This window comes from Corvus moneduloides, chromosome 4, assembly GCF_009650955.1.
Source record: "Corvus moneduloides isolate bCorMon1 chromosome 4, bCorMon1.pri, whole genome shotgun sequence".
Taxonomy (NCBI): domain Eukaryota; kingdom Metazoa; phylum Chordata; class Aves; order Passeriformes; family Corvidae; genus Corvus; species Corvus moneduloides.
Window position 1 is genome coordinate 946,466 of NC_045479.1, and position 19,084 is coordinate 965,549.

The 19,084-nt window shown below is 37.6% G+C and overlaps 1 protein-coding gene across 15 annotated transcripts in view; it reads right to left on the minus strand.

Annotated features, from left to right (window-relative positions):
• The window catches only part of SOX5 (SRY-box transcription factor 5), a 613,432-nt gene that overhangs the window by 214,262 nt on the left and 380,086 nt on the right, over positions 1–19,084 (minus strand). For 14 of the 15 annotated variants that reach the window (XM_032105155.1, XM_032105160.1, XM_032105153.1 and 11 more), the window contains one exon: positions 4,337–4,547. In XM_032105155.1, the coding sequence (XP_031961046.1) occupies positions 4,337–4,547 (211 nt within the window). Of the gene's footprint in view, positions 1–4,336; positions 4,548–8,152; positions 8,377–19,084 lie in introns of those variants that run through there. The other variant, XM_032105164.1, reaches the window with a different exon arrangement.

The window sequence follows — 19,084 nt, forward strand, 5'->3', positions numbered from 1 at the left end:
TCTGATGACCAAAGGACTGCAAGATCAAAATTTTGGAGCAGGAAAAATATGAAGCACAATAAATGAATAATTTTTGTGTGTGTGTGTTCATATATATTTATGTCTAAATACATATAATATATTTTATACATATGTGTGTGGGTAGGTATGTATATTTGTGTACGTGACTTCACAGAAAATTCAAAGTACTCGTTTAAACAGCCCAACTGAACTGAGTTTCAGAGGTCCTTACCAAGGAAGAATGAGCCATGCAGATGAATGCCTGTACTCGCACAAGCTCATGTGGTCAGTCTCTGTTGTCAGATAGCTGTTCATATGATCCTTCTTTATACAGAACTCCTACTAATTCCATACAACAACATGGATCTGGCCTCAGAAGACCCACTGATAAGGTTTTAAAGACGAACAGATACATAACCTGTTACAAATATATACTGCCAAAATGGAAAAAGAAGATTGATTCTTAATGAAAATTAGGAGATGTAAAGAATCAAAGAGTACTCCAGCTTACTCTAAAAATAAGAAGGAATTTACTTGTTTGCCTCTTTCTTTTCCAGAAGCCAAGCCATACATTTAGGGGAAAGGCTACAGAGATTTCAGAGATTTAATTTTCCACAAGCACAGGCCATAAATTAAAATACAGCAATCCAATCCCATTAATAGTGCAAGGAAAAGCTAAGTGGTTGCTTTGGTCTTTTCTTTCACAAACTTGTGTCAAGCTCAGTGACTTCAAAGAGATTTCCATTTCATTTCTACAAATGAGGAGAACAGACAGACAGAGAGTCTCTGCCATCCTCTGATGCCTGAAGAAAACAGAAGAAAAACATGCCTGTATCTCATTCTCCTAATGATTTTAGCTGCAAAAGGAATCCCATGGTCGGCAGACGACCCTCGGGGCAAGGGCTTGAGGTCTGCCACAGTGCATAAGGCTTCTCCAAACCCACTCCATTATCTTCATTATTGTATACCAGGAATAAAAAGGGACTGACTCCTCTTCTGAAGCACAAGTTAGAAAGGACAGAATGTTTCATGTAAAATAACATTGTGTGACTTCAGTAATAGGTTTATGCCTTTGGGGGCCTAATACTAAAGCTGCATATAAGGACTTTCCACAGAATTTGAGAGAAGAAAAATGAGCACTGTATTAGTAATGAGTAAAATTCCACAAGTTTTAGATTCACTGAAACACTTACATCTCTGTGTCAGCATGACTCATTGTCAATCACATACTTTCATCCAGCAACAGGAAAATGGCAAAATTGGGGGGGGGAAGGGGGGTAAATCGTGGAGCTTTAGAGCTAAGTATAAATCCCTATAAAAACAACCTTCCCCCCCATATCTAAGGAGGAAAAGGAAGTGATGAGCTTTTGGAAAATTAGGTAGCATGGATTCCTACAGGGCACATTCACCAAGAGCATATATACAACAAATCTACATGAAAACCATTTATATGAAGAGTGATGCTTCCCTTATCAGCTCATGTGTGAGTACAGGAATGTGTTTACATATGTGCATATGTACATGTGTGCATTGGTGCACTCTGAGCCGTATGTTTAAAATGTAAAAATTCTTGTCCTTTACTGACAAAATTTACTAAGTTTTACTTTTATTTTCTAACAAACATAATTTAAGAATACCGCTTACCTTGTATCTATAAATTTTCTTAGAAACAGTCAAACCTGTTATCAATATTTTGGAATATCTCACTTGTCCTTAAAGACCATTTCAGAAAAGAGAAGCCCTGTCCCTGCCTGATAGGAGGTTTAAATTGAGACCTAAAGCTGTCTATCCAGCCCTTCTCTTTTTTCTGATTTTGAAGAAACAGGCCATTTGAGAGAATGCTTCAAAAGCACGTTTCCCACAGTAATTCAGAAGACTATTTCAAACAATAAAAAGAGAGCAAACACAGCCCATTGTACAAGTTAAATAATATATAAACTTTTGAGTACATAGAGAAATGGGAATCTGGCTCATATCTGGTCTTTGGAAGATTCACAGGAAATTGATTTAATTAAACCTCAACTACTGGTGCAAATGTTTCCCTTTCTTCCCAAAGGGAAATAAAGTATTATATTATTCTTGTTGACATAATGCAGCAAAGCTTAACCAAGATTCTTGATCTCCATCTCACAAAGGTTTACAAACTAGCAAGACTAAAAATCATTACTGAAATATGCATTTATCACAAATTGCTGCATTTTTACCTACATGTACTATCAAAGATTCCCACTTGTAACATCTTATTCACAGGGAAATTCATTAATATGCTAATTACCTGACTAGCAACCAGTGATGACTGACAATTTTACTTTAGCACTACATGAAGAAGACATGACAATAATTTTCTGCTGGAGTTCAAGCAGAGAAGACACTGTATTGCATCAGTATATAACTCATTTAGGGAGAAAGACTTGCATTTGTCGAGGACCTTTAAGAACAGTCTTGCCATCTGCACCCAGAAATATATATTTTTTAATTAGCCACTCTAAAAACAACCATGTTGGCTGAAGGGAAGGGGGAGGGAGGCTTGTCAAAATGATGTATTTGTCCCTCACTACCTTTCAGTGCTCTTATGCAAGTCTAATTTTCTTCCTAGCCAGCTCACCTCTCTGGCCTCCTTTTGTTTCATGTCCCATTTCCCATTCTCTTCTAACTTCTGAACTTTTGTTAGTTCGCTTTTAAGGAGAAAGGGAAAAAAAGCTCAACTCTTTCCTATTCATTTTTTCCTGGATGGGGAGTAAGCAGAGACATGAATATGGCACCCTCATAATGATTTAACTAGGTCTTAATGAAATTTTCATCACAACCTGCTGTTCAATTTAATGGCCTTTGAAAGACAATAGAACAATGGCTAGAGGGAAGAAAAGATTTTTTGTTGCATGCATTTGCAAAGCCCAACATTCAGTTGCTCCCCCTCCTCTCTCTCCCAATCTCTTCACAAAGCTGTAGATCTTTTGTTTGTACTGTATATTTTCATTTTAGTAGAGCTGAGATAATGCACAAGCTCTGTAACCATTCTCATGTCTATCTGTGGCCTTTCCTTAATGGAGTTTGTGCAGCTTGTACAACCTCATACTCAACAGAGTATTTATACATTGCCCAGAACTCGCTGTTCTTTCCTCTCTCAGATAAAAGCCTGGTCTCCTTCCCACCCATTCCCCCCCGATCTTTTCCATCCAAAGGCACCATGTATGTTATGGCACTGACCGTTATGTCAACCTAAAAGCAAAAGAAATCCTGTAAGTAATATTAAAAAAATGCTTAGACAAGTAATTTGTTTCCCAGCAGATCCTTACTGCATACTCCAGTCAAGAAAAGCCTAATTTACAATCCTGTCATGCTTGTGTATGTGCCAGCGTGTTTGTATCCATACTTTCATTCTAGTATGCAAGGTTGTCCTAAGATTTTCTTGTAGGTGCTGTCACTTCATGCTTCAGCACTGAGATTGGCCCTGAGAGCCCTGCTTTAAAGCATCTGAAATAGATTTGCACAACAGGATAGGTGAGTGTAAATGAAAATAGTGTCTCATTACTGTGCACTAGGAAACAAGGCTCAGTATGTTCATACAATCGGCTCGCAGTGCCCCGAAAAGGCAGCTGTAAGTAGGCATGTGGATATCTATGGAGAACATGATGAGAACTTCATCTTCCAGTCAGGACTTTGACTCTGCCCCAAACAGGCAAAAACTAAAAATCTTCATCTTTCATCTTAGTCTCAGCCCACAGAGCACAAGTGCTATCACCACCAACGGGAGAGAGGGTCTCAAAAAGACACCAGTCCTCCAGAAATGACTCCTATAAGCCAAAGCTGAAACTTGCTGGCCACACATGATGCAGGGAACACACGCATTCTCTCCGTCGGTACAGCACCTGCACTACAGATAAACAGAGGATAATGTGTCCCACACAAAAGCTTTCACGAATTCCCAATTTAACTTCTTACCTTTCAAATAATGATGTGAACACTAGATCATGTCACAAAAACATTGATATTGATGATAATATTTCTTTCAGCTCTAGGAATGGGGAGAGGGGAGTAGCGGTGTAAAAGCCCCCAGGTGATTAAAAGTAGCTCAATGCAGGCATACTGAGGAGATTGCAACTGTAACAAAAAGACCTCTAGACTCTCTTTTTTGGGAAAAGCTAAAAATGTTAGCTATGATGGGACACTGACAAAATCTACCTCTAATGTAGACAAGAACGGTAACATCTTAAATTCTGCTAACCAGGAAAAGCGAACAGAGCAGAAAATGGCAAGACTAAAAAGTATATGTATCCAAAGGATCTGCAGAAAAGAAAAGAACACAGAAAATTTTGGCCAGTTTCCCAGGCCTTACCTTCTGGCTCGTTTTTGATGAGCTCTTCCATTTTCCTTTGCTTCAGGGTGTCCACGACATCCGCGAGGCTCCCCTTGCGCCTCTCTGGGGTTCCCAGGGCTGTGCTGGACAAGGACTCTCCACTCTGACGCCCACCTTCTTCTGCCTTCAAGGGTGAGGTAGATGAGTTGTGCGGGGCAAATGAAGACATCACTTTATTGCCATCAACTTCCTGAAAGGGGAGAAAAACAAGATGAAACATTTCTTTCTTTTCTTAAAGAAGGGGGAAAAAAAAAAGACGGAAAGAAAGAAAGAACAATCCTTTGTTCTTTGAGTTCATTGCTATTTGTTCTTCTCTTGAAACCTTTAAAAAAGGCATGCAATGCTTCAAAAGCACCCAGAACAAAGCCTATCCATAAAGCATAAACCAAGATTACAGGCTGGAAGGAACAAAGATCAGCTTGCAAGAGAGAAACATAAAATAAAGTTTTTCCCTAATTGAGAAGAAGTGTTGTTCTCATAGGTTTCCTAATAACAATGGTATTGATTACCTTTAATTGTTTGTTCTTTTACAGCTCTCTTTCTAAAAAAACCTTCAATTTTTACAAGGACCATTAATTTCCTGACTTTATAAAGTGCTTAATGCCTTGATTGGCTAGTTGTTGTAAGAAATAAAATAATAACCAAACATTAAATGTCCTTCACCATATGACATGTTTTTACTCACAGTTCAAGCATTTCTCCCATCTATAAAGGATGAAGCAATTGCTTTCTGTTTTCTAATTCTATTCTCTTCTGTCTTAAACCTTCACTTCTTGTAGAAATAGTATTTTTCACAAAGGTGGTCCTAATGACTTTCCCTGGCAGCACAATGGCAAAGCTCCGTGACTTCCTGGAACACGCACACAACCCTCCTCACGTGAGAGTCCACAGAGGTCTACTCATTAATTTTAACGGAAAGCAAAACTGGTTCCAGCATCTTCAGGCTTGCCTTCATTAATGTGAGAGCCTTCTCCTCCACATCTCCTCCAACATAAAGCAACGTTCTCTGCACAAATTCCTTCTCCTTTCATGTTTGTTATACTCTACCCGTCTGTACACATCTCCCAAACCCATTTTTTCCTCTGCTAATATATGCCATCTGTACCTGAAAAACTTAGGTCAATGTCTCCAAACAAAGCTTGCTGCAGAGTAATACACTGCATAAAATATAATGCTGTAAACATGCATAGTTTTTATTTTGATGTGATTTTCCAGGATTTTTTTTCACTGTCCTATTACCTTACATTTTTGTACTTCAGCTGTTTAATGAATATTATTTCTTTAAAAAGCCACTGGATCATCTTGTGATGTGAGTTACAGACTTGGTTAAAAAAGTCTTAATTTTTACATTGTTTTCATTTTTTCATTTCATTTCAGAGGGTATGACCATGATACATATATCTATAAATATGCACACACATTGTTTTTAATTATTTGTGTTATAATTTTCTTTTTTTTTGAGTAATTTTGATGTCTCTGCTCTAATAAAGCACAGTACTTCAGAAAAAAAGATATACTTTATAAATAGAACATAAATTGCTAAAAATTATTTCAATAAAATTTGACTAAAGCTACATGGAAGACATGCAATAAAGGAAATATATTTGTTTCTACAGGCTACTTTGTTGTGGCAAAAAGACTACCTATGGTTAAGAAAACTTTTAATGCAAACAGTTTTGAGCAGCTTGAATGTGTTATACTAGTGAATAAATTCCCTAACAGAATCGGATTTAACTGAGATTACAATCTGGGCCATCATATGCCCCAAAAACCAAACCCGGTGATGTTAATGACAGACTTTCTACTGACGTCAATGAGCTTTTGACCAAGCCCTAAAAAATTTTCCGACTCCAATAAACAGAAATGCTCCTTTTCTTTTTCTTGCAACTCCCTCCATTTCTGTTCTGCAGTTGGAAAATTCCTAGTTGCTAACACCGGACTACCAAACTTAGCTGAACCCAAATGCAATTTTTTTCCCATATAAAGACTTGAATAAACTGATTTTTTAACACCAATCTAAACAAGCAAAATGGTTAACTTCAGCATCAGTTCAGATTTTATCTAAAACTCTAAACCATTATCACCAAGTGGCAATTTTTTTCCTACACACAAGGCTATAAAAGAGGAAATATCTTGAAAGCTGCTTTCTTATTCACACTTTGAAACAGATAAGCCAAATATCATCCTTAGTTACAGTTCTTAAATCTACCTATGCCATCAGTTACATACAGAACAGCGTGTTTCTTCATTTTACCAGGAACTAGTTTCTTGTTTTAATCCAAAGCAGGTCCCAAAGACTTTCACTCCTGTTTCTGTGCGTCACATATTGATCACAGACATAAAGTACTTGTGAAAGTTGCCTAAACCTCAGGTATCACCCCTGCTGTTTTCATGTACATTTGGGGTACATGCAAGTGGGGTTTTTTATGTACAAATATATTCTGAGTATAAAACCAGTTTGTTATAAGAGAAGAAGCATAAGAATCCAAGATTGAATGATTATGTAAAGTAATAACAGAGATATCCTCCTACTACAATGTTGGCTAAAAGCATTTATAATACCACAGTTAGGAAGATTTCATAGCTGAATAAAAAAGGAAAGGGAAGTGTTTTTTAAAATGGCAAATTATATACTAAAATATACAATCAAGAAACCATCGCCGTAAAAGAAGTTTCCTTAGACCACTCTGGTTAGGTGTGCATGTATGCAGTGTTTGCATATCACACACATGGCTATTTATACACTTCTGGGATTTAAGACACTCAATCAAAACACATATACAGTAGGGGAACAGCTGCAATCACATCTCAGTGGGCTAAATTACACTACCCCAGTGAATTATTCATTCAGAAAGATCTGTAGCAATCACACATCCATTGCGTGATTTGCAATCCAAGAGGAATCCTCTCCTTTCTGTACTGGTGGATGAGAGCACACCCCAGCTTCTGCTGCTGATGACACTTCAACATGTATCCTCCAGCATACTAGCTCCAGAATCTGCTTTCTCACAAGCCCAGGATCTTTTTATTCTGTCATTCACAAAAACAATGCGAAACATGCAACAGTTATCTTGGCTTTCAGTCCATGTCCCTCTCTTTTACTTTATTCTTTCTTATGCCATTACTGGGAGAAGTGAAAAAGCTCCCAGTGGGTCTGGATTTTTACTTGTAGCATGTAAAAGGAAATGATACTTCCACCACATTAAACCTGCTTGTGTCAATGGTTGCATAAAGCTAAGAAACTTCTAGTAAAGAAAATCCTCTGATACGGCATACAAGAGTTTAACTATCCCCCTGAAAACACTCAGAGAAATCCTTAATGGCAAGAAAGATATGTCAGCAACAGTCTAAAATTAATCCCCTGAGAAGAACTTCCCTCCCAACAAGTGAGATTTAGCAGGTTCTTTTTTTAAAAGGACAAATCGACATGACTTTCTTCAGTTTAACTGAGAGAAAAGCAACAACACTGTAATGTGGTATTAAGGAACATCAATATCTACTACTGACGTTTTAAAATTAAGTCCATCAAGCCACACACAAGACCCATCTCTCAGCCACCAAACAGTGGACAAACACTCTTTTCCTAGAGAACAGTCTCTCTCAGCTGCGTAACCATTTCACCTGTTCAAGTTTGATTACATTCCAGCCGCCAGCACTGTTAATCCTGGTAACACTTTTATGCAGTCAGGAGCTGCTTGGTGGATGGGGCTCTATTGTTCATTTGCATTGTGAATTGCTCTGCTAATGTGTGCTGGCCCAACATTCCCTCCAACTCTGAGCTGGGATCGTACTCACCAACACCTGATGCTGCTGATTCTTGCTTTTCCCACTTCAGAAAGGCAGACAAGGACCTACACAGATCTTGCTGAAGCAAACACTAGGCCCTTCTTTCCCCCCCACCAACAGCAACAAAAAATGGGACCGGTGCACATTACGTGTCTTCTGCTTCTGTTCCAAGCTAGAATCCACAGGAAGACTTGTTCATTTACAAGAAAGTTGCCTTGATATTGCCAAACAGCTTTCCACCTATGGAGGAAATACCTCTTCCAAGGTTTAATGATAAAACAGGCTTCTGCCCTTTCAGGATGAGGTCAATAATCTTCCTTTGTTAATCTTGGGCAAGCTTTACTTAATCTAGCCCCCTTGTCACCTTTGTGATTGACAGGAAAAGTCACGTCACTGGACAATGGACTTGTCCTCACTGAGCAATATATTTTTTAAAGATTACACAATGTTACCCTTGCTCTCATAAAAAGTGCAAACATTGTGCTGTTAAAAGAAACTCTTCATTCCAGCTGTATCTTTCAAATTGTCTCTCTCTGTTTCCAGCGTCCAAGGGAGGCCTATTTCAGTTCTTCAGAGAAACATTTAAAGGCTTAATGAAAAGAAACAGGTTGTACTTGGCGAGATTTCCAAAATATCTCTTAGTGCTCTAAATAGATCTCATCTACTCCTTCCTCATCTAGAGATGCACATTACTCCTGTCTGCAATTAAACTCAGACAGAAAACTCTGCTTCTGTGACATTAAAATTTTGTCCCAAACCAACCAAGAATCGAAGCAGAAGAAAACTGAGAACTAAGTCTGAAACTGTTAATTACCACCATATGGTATGCATGAAGTCTGCATCTGCAGGGAAAAAAAAAAGAAAGATATAATGAGAATCAAGCTGCTGGTTTTGCAGCCAAAAACACCTGGAATAAAATACCTGTGTCTTTAAAACAAGCATAGATATTGTCTGATTTTAAGAAGCCTGTGATCCTAAAAGCAACCAAAAAGGTTCTTTTTTTCAAAGCTGGAATTTTGCCCATAGTTCACTCTTTTAGAATGTGTAAGGAAGACCAAAGGCAGGGTTTTTTTCTCTGTTTTCTACATTAGACATGTAGGCCCATCTATTTTATAGTCTCCATAGTGACCAGGAGGCTGGTAACAGTATGACATAAGAGATAATCAGAAAACAGAATACTTCACACTTCTGAAGACAAATAATTCTCCAGCAATTTAGTACTGTTTCCTATTTTTTAAAATTTATTTTCCCTAACAATATTTTAGGAAATGAGTATCTATGTGTAAGATTCAACAGCAAAGCTACTTCAAGTGAGAATCTGGAAGCTGTAGAAACACTTCCATTGCCCACAGGAGGCCCACCAGCAATTATGAGAAAACTCAACTTGACATTTCCAGTACTTGTTAAGGTTTAAAAGAAACAAAACAGACACAAAATACTCACAAAGCAAGAATGATCTTTAATTTTTTCTTAACCTTCCATTTACAATCCTTGCCTTAATTAATGTCATTAACTTACTTCAGGAGCCTAAGTGCCATCACCTTTCAATGGGAATCATATTTTCAAACCACTTAAGTGATTTGGAAAACTCTCTCCTTCTACATTCTGTGTCACAGGGGCTGCAGAGAATGTATTGCCACAAACCTGACTGGTTTAAGGTGGCTGTCAACCTGGCACCTTCAGGAAGATCAAACACATAAGGCTTCCCAGTGAACACTGTGTTTCTCACGTTACAATTTCCTTCCATCTAGCTTATATTTAAATAGGTCTTTTATCTGTAAGTCTCCACGTAGTAAAGTTGCTCATCAGTGGTGGCAAAGAATGATCCCAAGGAGATTTAAAAGGAAACAGTGGAGGATACAGTAAGCCAACAGGAGACTGTATAGAAGGTCATAGAAGGGAAAAGCAGGTGGAAGAGGATAAATACATCATTAGGAAGTAAGAACTGACACATAACCCAAAGAGGGATATGTGTGGGGAAGGGCATCATAAAAATAAACCTGGAAAGATGTACATCCAAAGGCTACGGGTCTGCAATTAGATCTATGCAAACCAACCACTATCCTTATACCGATTCTTTATTTTCCTAGGACTGGTTTTAATGATTACAAGGAAATGAAATGAGAGTGAATAAGTTAGTGAATGGATCAGAAGAGTCAGCTGAAGGGGCCATTGCGGCAGAGAGCTAAGAATTTTACCTGAATTAGGTGAACTAAACACAGTGAATAGAGAGGCACATTTTTTTTCTTTTTACTGTGACCATGCTACCATCAAGAGAAATACATTCAAATCAAATACTGATTTGGCTTTACTGACACAATGTATTTGGAACTCCATGACCCGTATCTTGGAGGTACTACCAATTATTAGACTTACAGAATCCTGACAACATCTTGTTCTCCCTCTAAAACGTTAAAATTTCGCTTGGTAATGGAATTTTATTTATTTTTAGCAATTACTACTAGCTCTTGTCCTTCAGGTTTTATTTATTTGACATCAAGTGCTGTATCTAATTAATAACCTCTTTTTGATGAAGCAGAGATACATTGGCAGAGATTTCAGTGGGAAGACTAACAGGTACTTCCAGTGCTTGATATCCATGAACCTGGCTGAAAATGGTTCAAAGCTCAAAAAGACAACCATCTGCTACAGGAACTCTGCTACATCAGACACTTCTCTTTCCTCTACCTTTTTCCTCCATATGTAAACTGAGACAGTAATAAATATTTCCTGCAGCTTGGGGCATTTCAGATAATTGATATAAAAAGCCTAGAGATTATTGGCCAAAAGCCTCACAGCAGTTGTGTTTTCATTTTTATTGATGCAATAAATACTGAGCCCTTATATTACTCTTACATTACCCCATGGGGCACTACAGCCCAATCATTTGAAACCGGAAATTGGGAATTCTCTCATATATCAAGTGCCACCCCACAATATCTGACAGGAACACTGAAATGTACCTTGATTTTTTCCAAATACCACGATACTCAAACTGCTGCCAAAACTGCATGATCAAGAGACAATTTCAAACATTTCCAAGGTTTAGAGATGAGTTGCAAGAAACTGTTTGGTTGCATTCACACAAAAGGAATAACTCAAAATCCGTTTTGCACTGATTTCTAACTTTATCCTTTGAGATTTAGAGAGCATAGGAACAGATTTTTCATGGATTTAAGTATCTACAGATAGAAGGAGGTGCCCAGTGGGATTTCTGAAAATGCACAATAACAGATACATTCATTTAATTCTCACTGACTTCATTACAGGTGCCTGAAAATAAAGAGGTGGAACCAGCACAGTGTGACTGGGTGACTCTCTGTGCCTCTTCACCAGACCATTATCAGACTATCTCTAGCACAGAGCACAATCTGATAACCGATGCTTTAAGACAAACATTTCTCCTCTGGCTGTTCTGCATTCCAGCCCATCCCCAAACATACAGCACAAGTTCAGTATTTCTTACTGCTTATCCCATCATTTTTACTTGATTTATTAAAAATCAAAGAATTATATGCAAATTGTGGATCTGTTTGTAGTAAAAATATATGAGAAAATGTTGTGAGTGAAATTTTAGAACTTTTTTATATTGAATGTCAAGCATGGGGTTTTTTAAATTATTTTCTTCTGTGGTCTATATTTAGGTTTTATTTTTAGCCCACCTCTTTGTCCCATTTCTTGCAATGAAGTGTTCCCCCATATATAAAATAATTTGCAAATCTTTAGATACTAAATACAGTAAAATTGTAACAACTACTTTGTAATGGGTAAATGTGGTGACATGATTCCTGACACCCATACACACACCAGATCTCTCCTACTGCTGCTTTCTCCAGCTAAACTCATTTTAAGAAAATAACGCAATATAGGATTACATCTATTTGCTCTCAAAACACTTAACAAACAAAACTGGCATTCTGAGAACTCCTAATATGTTAGCTATAACCTGCAAAAACAAAGATCATGTTGTACTATAAGAGCCTCGTTATCTTTGTGCTAGTAATCTTCATGCTTAAAAATAATAAATAAAGCTCTGCAAAAGCACTTTTAAGACTTTTATGAGCTCTTCCCTGAGGGACTAAAGATCACCCGTAAGACCTTGCTAAACAAAAAATAAGACTGCTTATCAAAACAGCTTGGTAGAGGCTTCAGCATACATTAAATCCTTCTAATAGTTTGGAAATCATGCAGTATAAAACGATTATCTTTGTAAAAATACAAGCTTACTAACCAGATACAACAACTCTGGCTTGTGAGTGTAATAAAACCTATGTTGAGTGTCAAAGCCAGTTTGATCACCAGCTTTGTTACTATGAAACAAACCCATTGTCTGTGCTAATTCCTTGAAAGGAGGGGAGAGGGGTATCTGAACAGAACTCAGTGATAGGATAAAAGGAATGCCATAGGCCAGCAGTGGCTCCTGGACTGTTCCCAGCTTTCATACTTCAATTCACTGCGTTTTCAGATGGAAAGGGATGTCAGATTACTTCATCTGTTCTCTGGTAGCCTACAAAAACTTGTACCAGACAGATTATTTCACTTCATTCCTCTGGCTGAGAAGAAGTAAAGAAAAGCCACATAGGAATAATTAAAACTGCCTTCTCTGTGCTGAAGGTCATTTGGAGGATATCTTGCCTGGAAAGAGCAACCCTCTAAACTGGGGAACAAAAGAAAAGAGAACACCCTGCACCCACAAAGGCTTGTGCTCATGTTCATACTAAGGCAGGGTGATACTGCAAATACCAAAAGCAGGTTTGTAACCCCACTTTTGGTAGGGCCTGAGATGTTTGAATTTGGCTAGCAAAATGTCTCAGAGAGACAGTGAGGTTTCACAATCTCCCTATGAATATTCTACAGATTTTCATTGCTCTGAAACGCTGCCTCATGTTTACTTCTGTTCAAACCCCAACTCTTCTTGTACAGCTGCTTCTTCCAGTGCACTGGATGGTTGGTTCTTCATCCCTGTTAGAGCTTGTACCACCTCTGTCTTTTTTGAACAGTTAGCATATATTTACTTTGTTATTACTGACCATATTTAGGCTTTACTCTCTCAGTCTTCCCTCACAAGTTAGCTCCTACAGCTCTTTCGTAATTTGTTGCTTGCACCTGAAATCCCTCCAGTTTGCTTCTTTTTCTAACATGGCCAGAACTGAACACATTATTTCCCATACAATCTTAACAGAGAGTTATGAAAATCATAATTACCTTGTTACTGCCTTTTTTGTTGCCTTGCTACAAGATCATATCTAATTTGTTTGAACACACCCAAGCATTTTTCAGCATTACTGTTTTCCAAGTGCCTTTCTCTCATTCATGATCTAGGTTTTTGCTGTATTTTGGATTACTTGCTCCAGCTGTATCAATTTGGAACCTTAATGCATTACTTGTTTTCCTTTTTGATAGCTACTTTACCTGGAACATTCGCATGAGATGCATGAAAGACTGTATGAAGGAAGCACAGCTCAATGCATGCAAACTTCTGGACTGAAATCCACGCAACTTGCAATAATCAATTTCTTGAGAATCATTTGCTCTTTATACTTTTGAAGACCTTAGTCCACTCATGCATTAGAAGGAATCTTACACACACCCTACATAAAGGAAGGTAATGAAGTAGGTAAGGGCACTAGAACACATCCCCTACGGAGACAGGCTGAGAGAGTTGGGGGTATTTCGGCCAGAGAGAGAAGGTTTTGTGGAGACCTCAAAAGCACCTTCAGTATCTGAAGGGGCTCTTCATCAGGAACTGCAGTGACAGGAGGAGGACTAATGGCTTCAAACCGCCAGAGGGGAAATTTAGCTTAGATACACAGAAGAAATTCTTTACTGTGATGGTAACGAGGCACTGGCACAGGTTACCCAGGATAGGTTGTGGAAGTGTTCACAGCCAGGATGCATGGGGCTTGGAGCAACCTGGTCTAGTGGAAGCAGTCCCGTCCCTACCCATGGCAGCAGCTTGGGACACAATGGTCTTTAAAGTCCCTTCCAAACCAAGACATTCTGTGATTCTGTGAAGGGTAGGTATGTGGCTAAATCCACTACACTTTTTAAATAATTGTGTTCTGCTTGATACACATTGTGTATTTTTCATGAGCCTTCTCAATTCACATCTATTTATCTACTTTTACCTTGTATTTGTTCTCTTCCTTTTCAAAAGACTACAACTAGACTTACAGGATGATAACCATCAAAATAGTCTTTGCCTCCATAGAGATTAGCATCACACTATTTCTTTCTTCTGAAAGCAATCTTCTGGAAGTTTTCACTTTCAAGAATGGCCAGAAAACATAACTTTATTAAAACGGAATGCTACTTGAGAAATAGCTTCACTGTCTCCACTGGAGTTTAAGATGGCATAAGAATAGGAATTTAATGCTTTTATCTAAATTCTCTATTCTACCTGCTTTTCACAGACTTCAATTGCTTTGTCTACTACTAACTCTCTTACACTTCTTAAGTAATGACTACATGAACAGTAATTCACAGGATTTTTCCAAGCAGTAACTGGTTTAATCTTATTTAACAGTTATTAACAGACTTGTTTTCCCTCCCAAATTCAAACCTGTTCTGCTCTTTTATAACTTGATTTTCTTCCTATCTACAACTGTTACACAATTTTAGTGATAGGGAATTTGGAATTCTGGTGTAAACCAAAGTAGTTTCCTCACCTTTGGAGGAAAGATTCCACAGGATATAAGAAGAAAAGGAATATATATATTCTGTGCTTATAAACAGAAAGACAGTTCCACAGAACATGTTTACAGAGTAGGAATCGAACTTATTTGGATCTTGTGCACTTCAAAGGATGGTATTTGATCAGACAATGCCAAATATATCAGGATAATTAATAAAAATTAATATGATGAAAGTCAATCAATATAACATTGATATATAAACATAATATGGGTTAGAGATACTCAGAATTTGTTTAGTTAATCCCCACAAAATACCTTTGTGGTGTTGTACATAGAGCAAGTCAGGAAATGGCATGAGCTGACTTGCCAGGTTCCAAAGCACAGGAATGGCAGAGCACATTCAGCATCCAAGGGTTAACAAGAACCAATTCCCTGTTCACTCTTCTGGGTCTTACTACACCTCAAATGGTAACATTATGTTCTACTCCAGAGAGCAGCATGATGTCATTTTATCATTTAAGTCCCATTCTAAAGCTCACCCAAGCAGAGCTTAAACAAGATTTAAAATGTACACAGACCTCACCATTTAGACTGTGGTTGAGTGATGCAAAAAAACCCTAATAAATTCTAATTTATGACAAATTCACTGTTGTTCTAGCTCTGCAGATGAGTTATTCTTTCTTCTGTTTCTGTAAATTGCAGTCAGCAGCACACATTGCCTACTATGAAGAGACCTTTGTGATAAGATGATATCAAGGGATGTTGTGACATTCCTGATTAAGAATTACACAGTAAGCAAACTGTACAGAAATGCTAATTTCCCTCTCCTTTCTCATCACTTACCTAAATTATTCTGAGTAATACAAATGATCTTTATTAGCTTTAAAGCAGTTCATTCTCATTCTCTTACACCATTTCATTAAAGAAATCAGATTCCTGTAGATGACTAAATGCACAATGTATTCTCCTTAACAATTAGTTTTGTGCATTGTTGTATGTCATGTTCACAAACAAACCAAAAAAACCCCAAGGAACATCAATTATTCTACAGTCACAGCCAACTATCCACCATCAGCAGAGAATGAATAACTTTTGCTGGAAATAGCCTTTCTTCTCCAAGGTCCTCTTTGAATCACTGATTTCTGAGTATTCCCTGTAGTTTTCAGTCATCATGAAGTGATGCTGAAAAACCCACAGAATTGCCCAACCCAAATAAGAAAGGCACAATTTTCTCCACTTTGACTGGAAAGAATGTAAGGCTGCTTTATGGTGAGGAAGCACTGCTTGACTAACAGAGCATGGTTTTACAAAATCTCTCTCTTTTTTCTCTTAAATTTACTAAAATTGGGTCTCACAATGTGATCCAACCAGGTATCACTGTGCCTACCAGAACTAAGCTGATGTACTGAAGGTTTCTAACAAAAAAGTTCTCTGCAATGCATTCATTATACTCAGCAACATCAAACAGGGAAAAATAATTAAAAAGCTCCTATTGAGCACATAGAGACCTTGAGCACAGACAGGGGGTGAACACAAAGACAGGGTATTTGGTTGTGTGAGTCACAGTTTTTATCCATTTATCTACCTATAAACACACACACACACATATATACACAAATATATATATGTATTCATACACATTAAAAGAAATTACAGTAAATTTTGAAGGGTTTTCTTATTTTCCTCTTCCCTTCTATTCTGGTCTACGAGTGTCTACACTTACAGTATACATATTTAAGCACATTCAAAAGAGTTACACAACATTTCTTTATTTCAGTTTTTTTAATCTTTAGATGTACAAGTATGTGAGGATGACTTATTTGAAAAATAAATTGCCTGTGAAGTAAGAGTGAAAATCACATGCACATGACATTATACAGGGGAACTATGCAAGAAGCTTGTTTGTATGCTATGAGGAGGCAAAAGTAAGACACATTAAGAATGGTCCCTCTGAAAGGCACCCAATCCACCTCACAGCACCTCTGACAGTACTGGAGGCTGCATTCACACATTTATATAATGCTCTTCTCAATATAATTTGATTTATTTGATTTGTTATTCAAACATTACAGAGTGCCTTGTAACTTCAGGTTCAGAGAAACTTTCAAAACTAGAGGTCAAAAGATGTTACGACATGACGCCGCAACTTCTGATCTAAACTGGATCCAACCAGTTCAAACTGGTCCAAACGTGTTTGAACCAGTCAGAACTGGTTTGAACTGGCTGGATCTTGTTTGAACTAGTTAGAACCAGTCTGACGCAGCTGGATCTGATTTGAAAGGTTCAGAACCGGTCTGAACCTGGCCCCACGCTCATCTGGACTGCTGGTACATAAATCAGTTACCCAAAATAGCCAAAACATCCCCTTCAAAGGAGAAAATCTGGGATTAGGAAGGCCCATGGAGTCCAACAGCAATACCTAAGTTACATTACCAGTGACTGAATGGAGAACTTCTGAGGATTGCCTAAAATACCCAATCTTTTTGTAAATTTTTTTTCCATTAAGATATTGATTATCAACATGCTTCTCCAGATTTCAGCACATTTGTTTTCTACAGGAGCTGGCCAGAACACTGAACAACTCAGCAAGAGTTTCAGAAGATCGCCATGAGCAAATTGCATTTAACTCCACAACTTATTTTCAATGAACAATGGGATCACATTTTCAGAAGACTAAACTGTTCTAGAAATCGCACTTCCTGAACACATTTGATTTCAAGCCCTTGTGTTTATTAATTTTCATGTCAGCTATTATTCAATACGAAGTAAAACTTTCTTCCTTGGAAGTAACAGAGTAAGTTAAGAGCTCAGATTATGCACAGTGATAAATAAAACACGGCCAGAATTAGCTGCTAAAATCCCTCAAATTTTAGTCGTTCATCTTAAATTTTACTTTAGGGCTTAAGCACTACTGAAAAGAAACACTTCCAATATACAGTGAAGACACTAATGAAAATAAACTGGAAAACAGACAGTAAAAAACAGCTTTGGAAATTGTTGATTGTTCTTCTGACTGCAAGGATGAATTAATTTGAGATTGACACAGATTACTAGAAGTTCAGATGAAAGTATATGTGTTCTGCTTCTGTAACAGGAGAATGTCCAACTGTGTATGGGGATAAACAGAACAGTTGGACTTTAAAAATGTCACCTATATTCAACATATTTGTTCCCCATGTATTTTCTGAGTCATGTCTATCTGCTTGCTTTATTGACTGTTTTTTTTAACTACCCTCAGCACTGAAGATTCAATACAGCTACAGAAGAAGGAACTGGACTCTGCTTTGCAGACATATTACCAACAAAATAGTTAAGTACCATTTGCAAAGTGTTTATTACTAGGGATGATGTGAAGCAAAAAAAAGCATATTTTCAAACTCTGGGTGAAGTTATAGCATTATAGGCAATTAATAGAAATATATTTTTATGCAACTACATTTGACTTTGAAAGCCACAGCAAGACAGAAAACATAGGATCCTTTAATGTCATTTTTACAGTCATTTATCTGACTATAACCACACTTTAAAGCATTAAGGTCAGCTGGTCATGAAGCATGAGCTACACTTCTGACTAGCGTGCACTACATTTGACTTGAGAGTAAATAAGGGACTGACACTCCATTAACCTTCACAAGTACAATTATTTATCAAAACACTTCAAAAGACTATCCGACAGAGAACTGATAAATCTGGATGCAAAAAAAAGGAAACTGTAACAGTACAAACTGATCTTTTGCCAGTGACGAAGAGCTATTTCCTACCACAGTTCCTGGGACAAGTCCTCCAGTCAGTTTTAACAGAGCCATCCATTTTAAAGGACTGCCCCTTAATTCACATCAGCTTTGACAAAATCTCAGAGCTTTCCTTTTTTAATTTTTTTGTTCTTTTTTTAATTTCCATCTTCTTGCTCAGAAATAATACATGCTAATATCCTGTATTTACAGGAATCTTCAAAGACTTCCCTTAGAAATGCATGCAGAAAATCCAGAAGAGTTCTGAGATGTTTGGCCCTATCTACTCTTTTGCACTTTTAGTTACAGGCCAAGGATGATGCCTGTTCCCAATATTCCTGTCTGGTGAGGTGACCATCATTTTCGTACCACCATGTGAACTTTATTTCTTTTACTGCAGGACATGTGGTGTTTGTTAATTCTGTAAAATTTCTATATCTTTATGTTGTTACATTCTACCCAAATTCCACACTGAAGCTGCTCATCAGCAGCTGTCATCTGCCATCAACTACTTTGACTTTTTGACTGCAGAAGCACTTTGCACTTCCAAAGATAGGAAAGTTTGTTCAAAATCC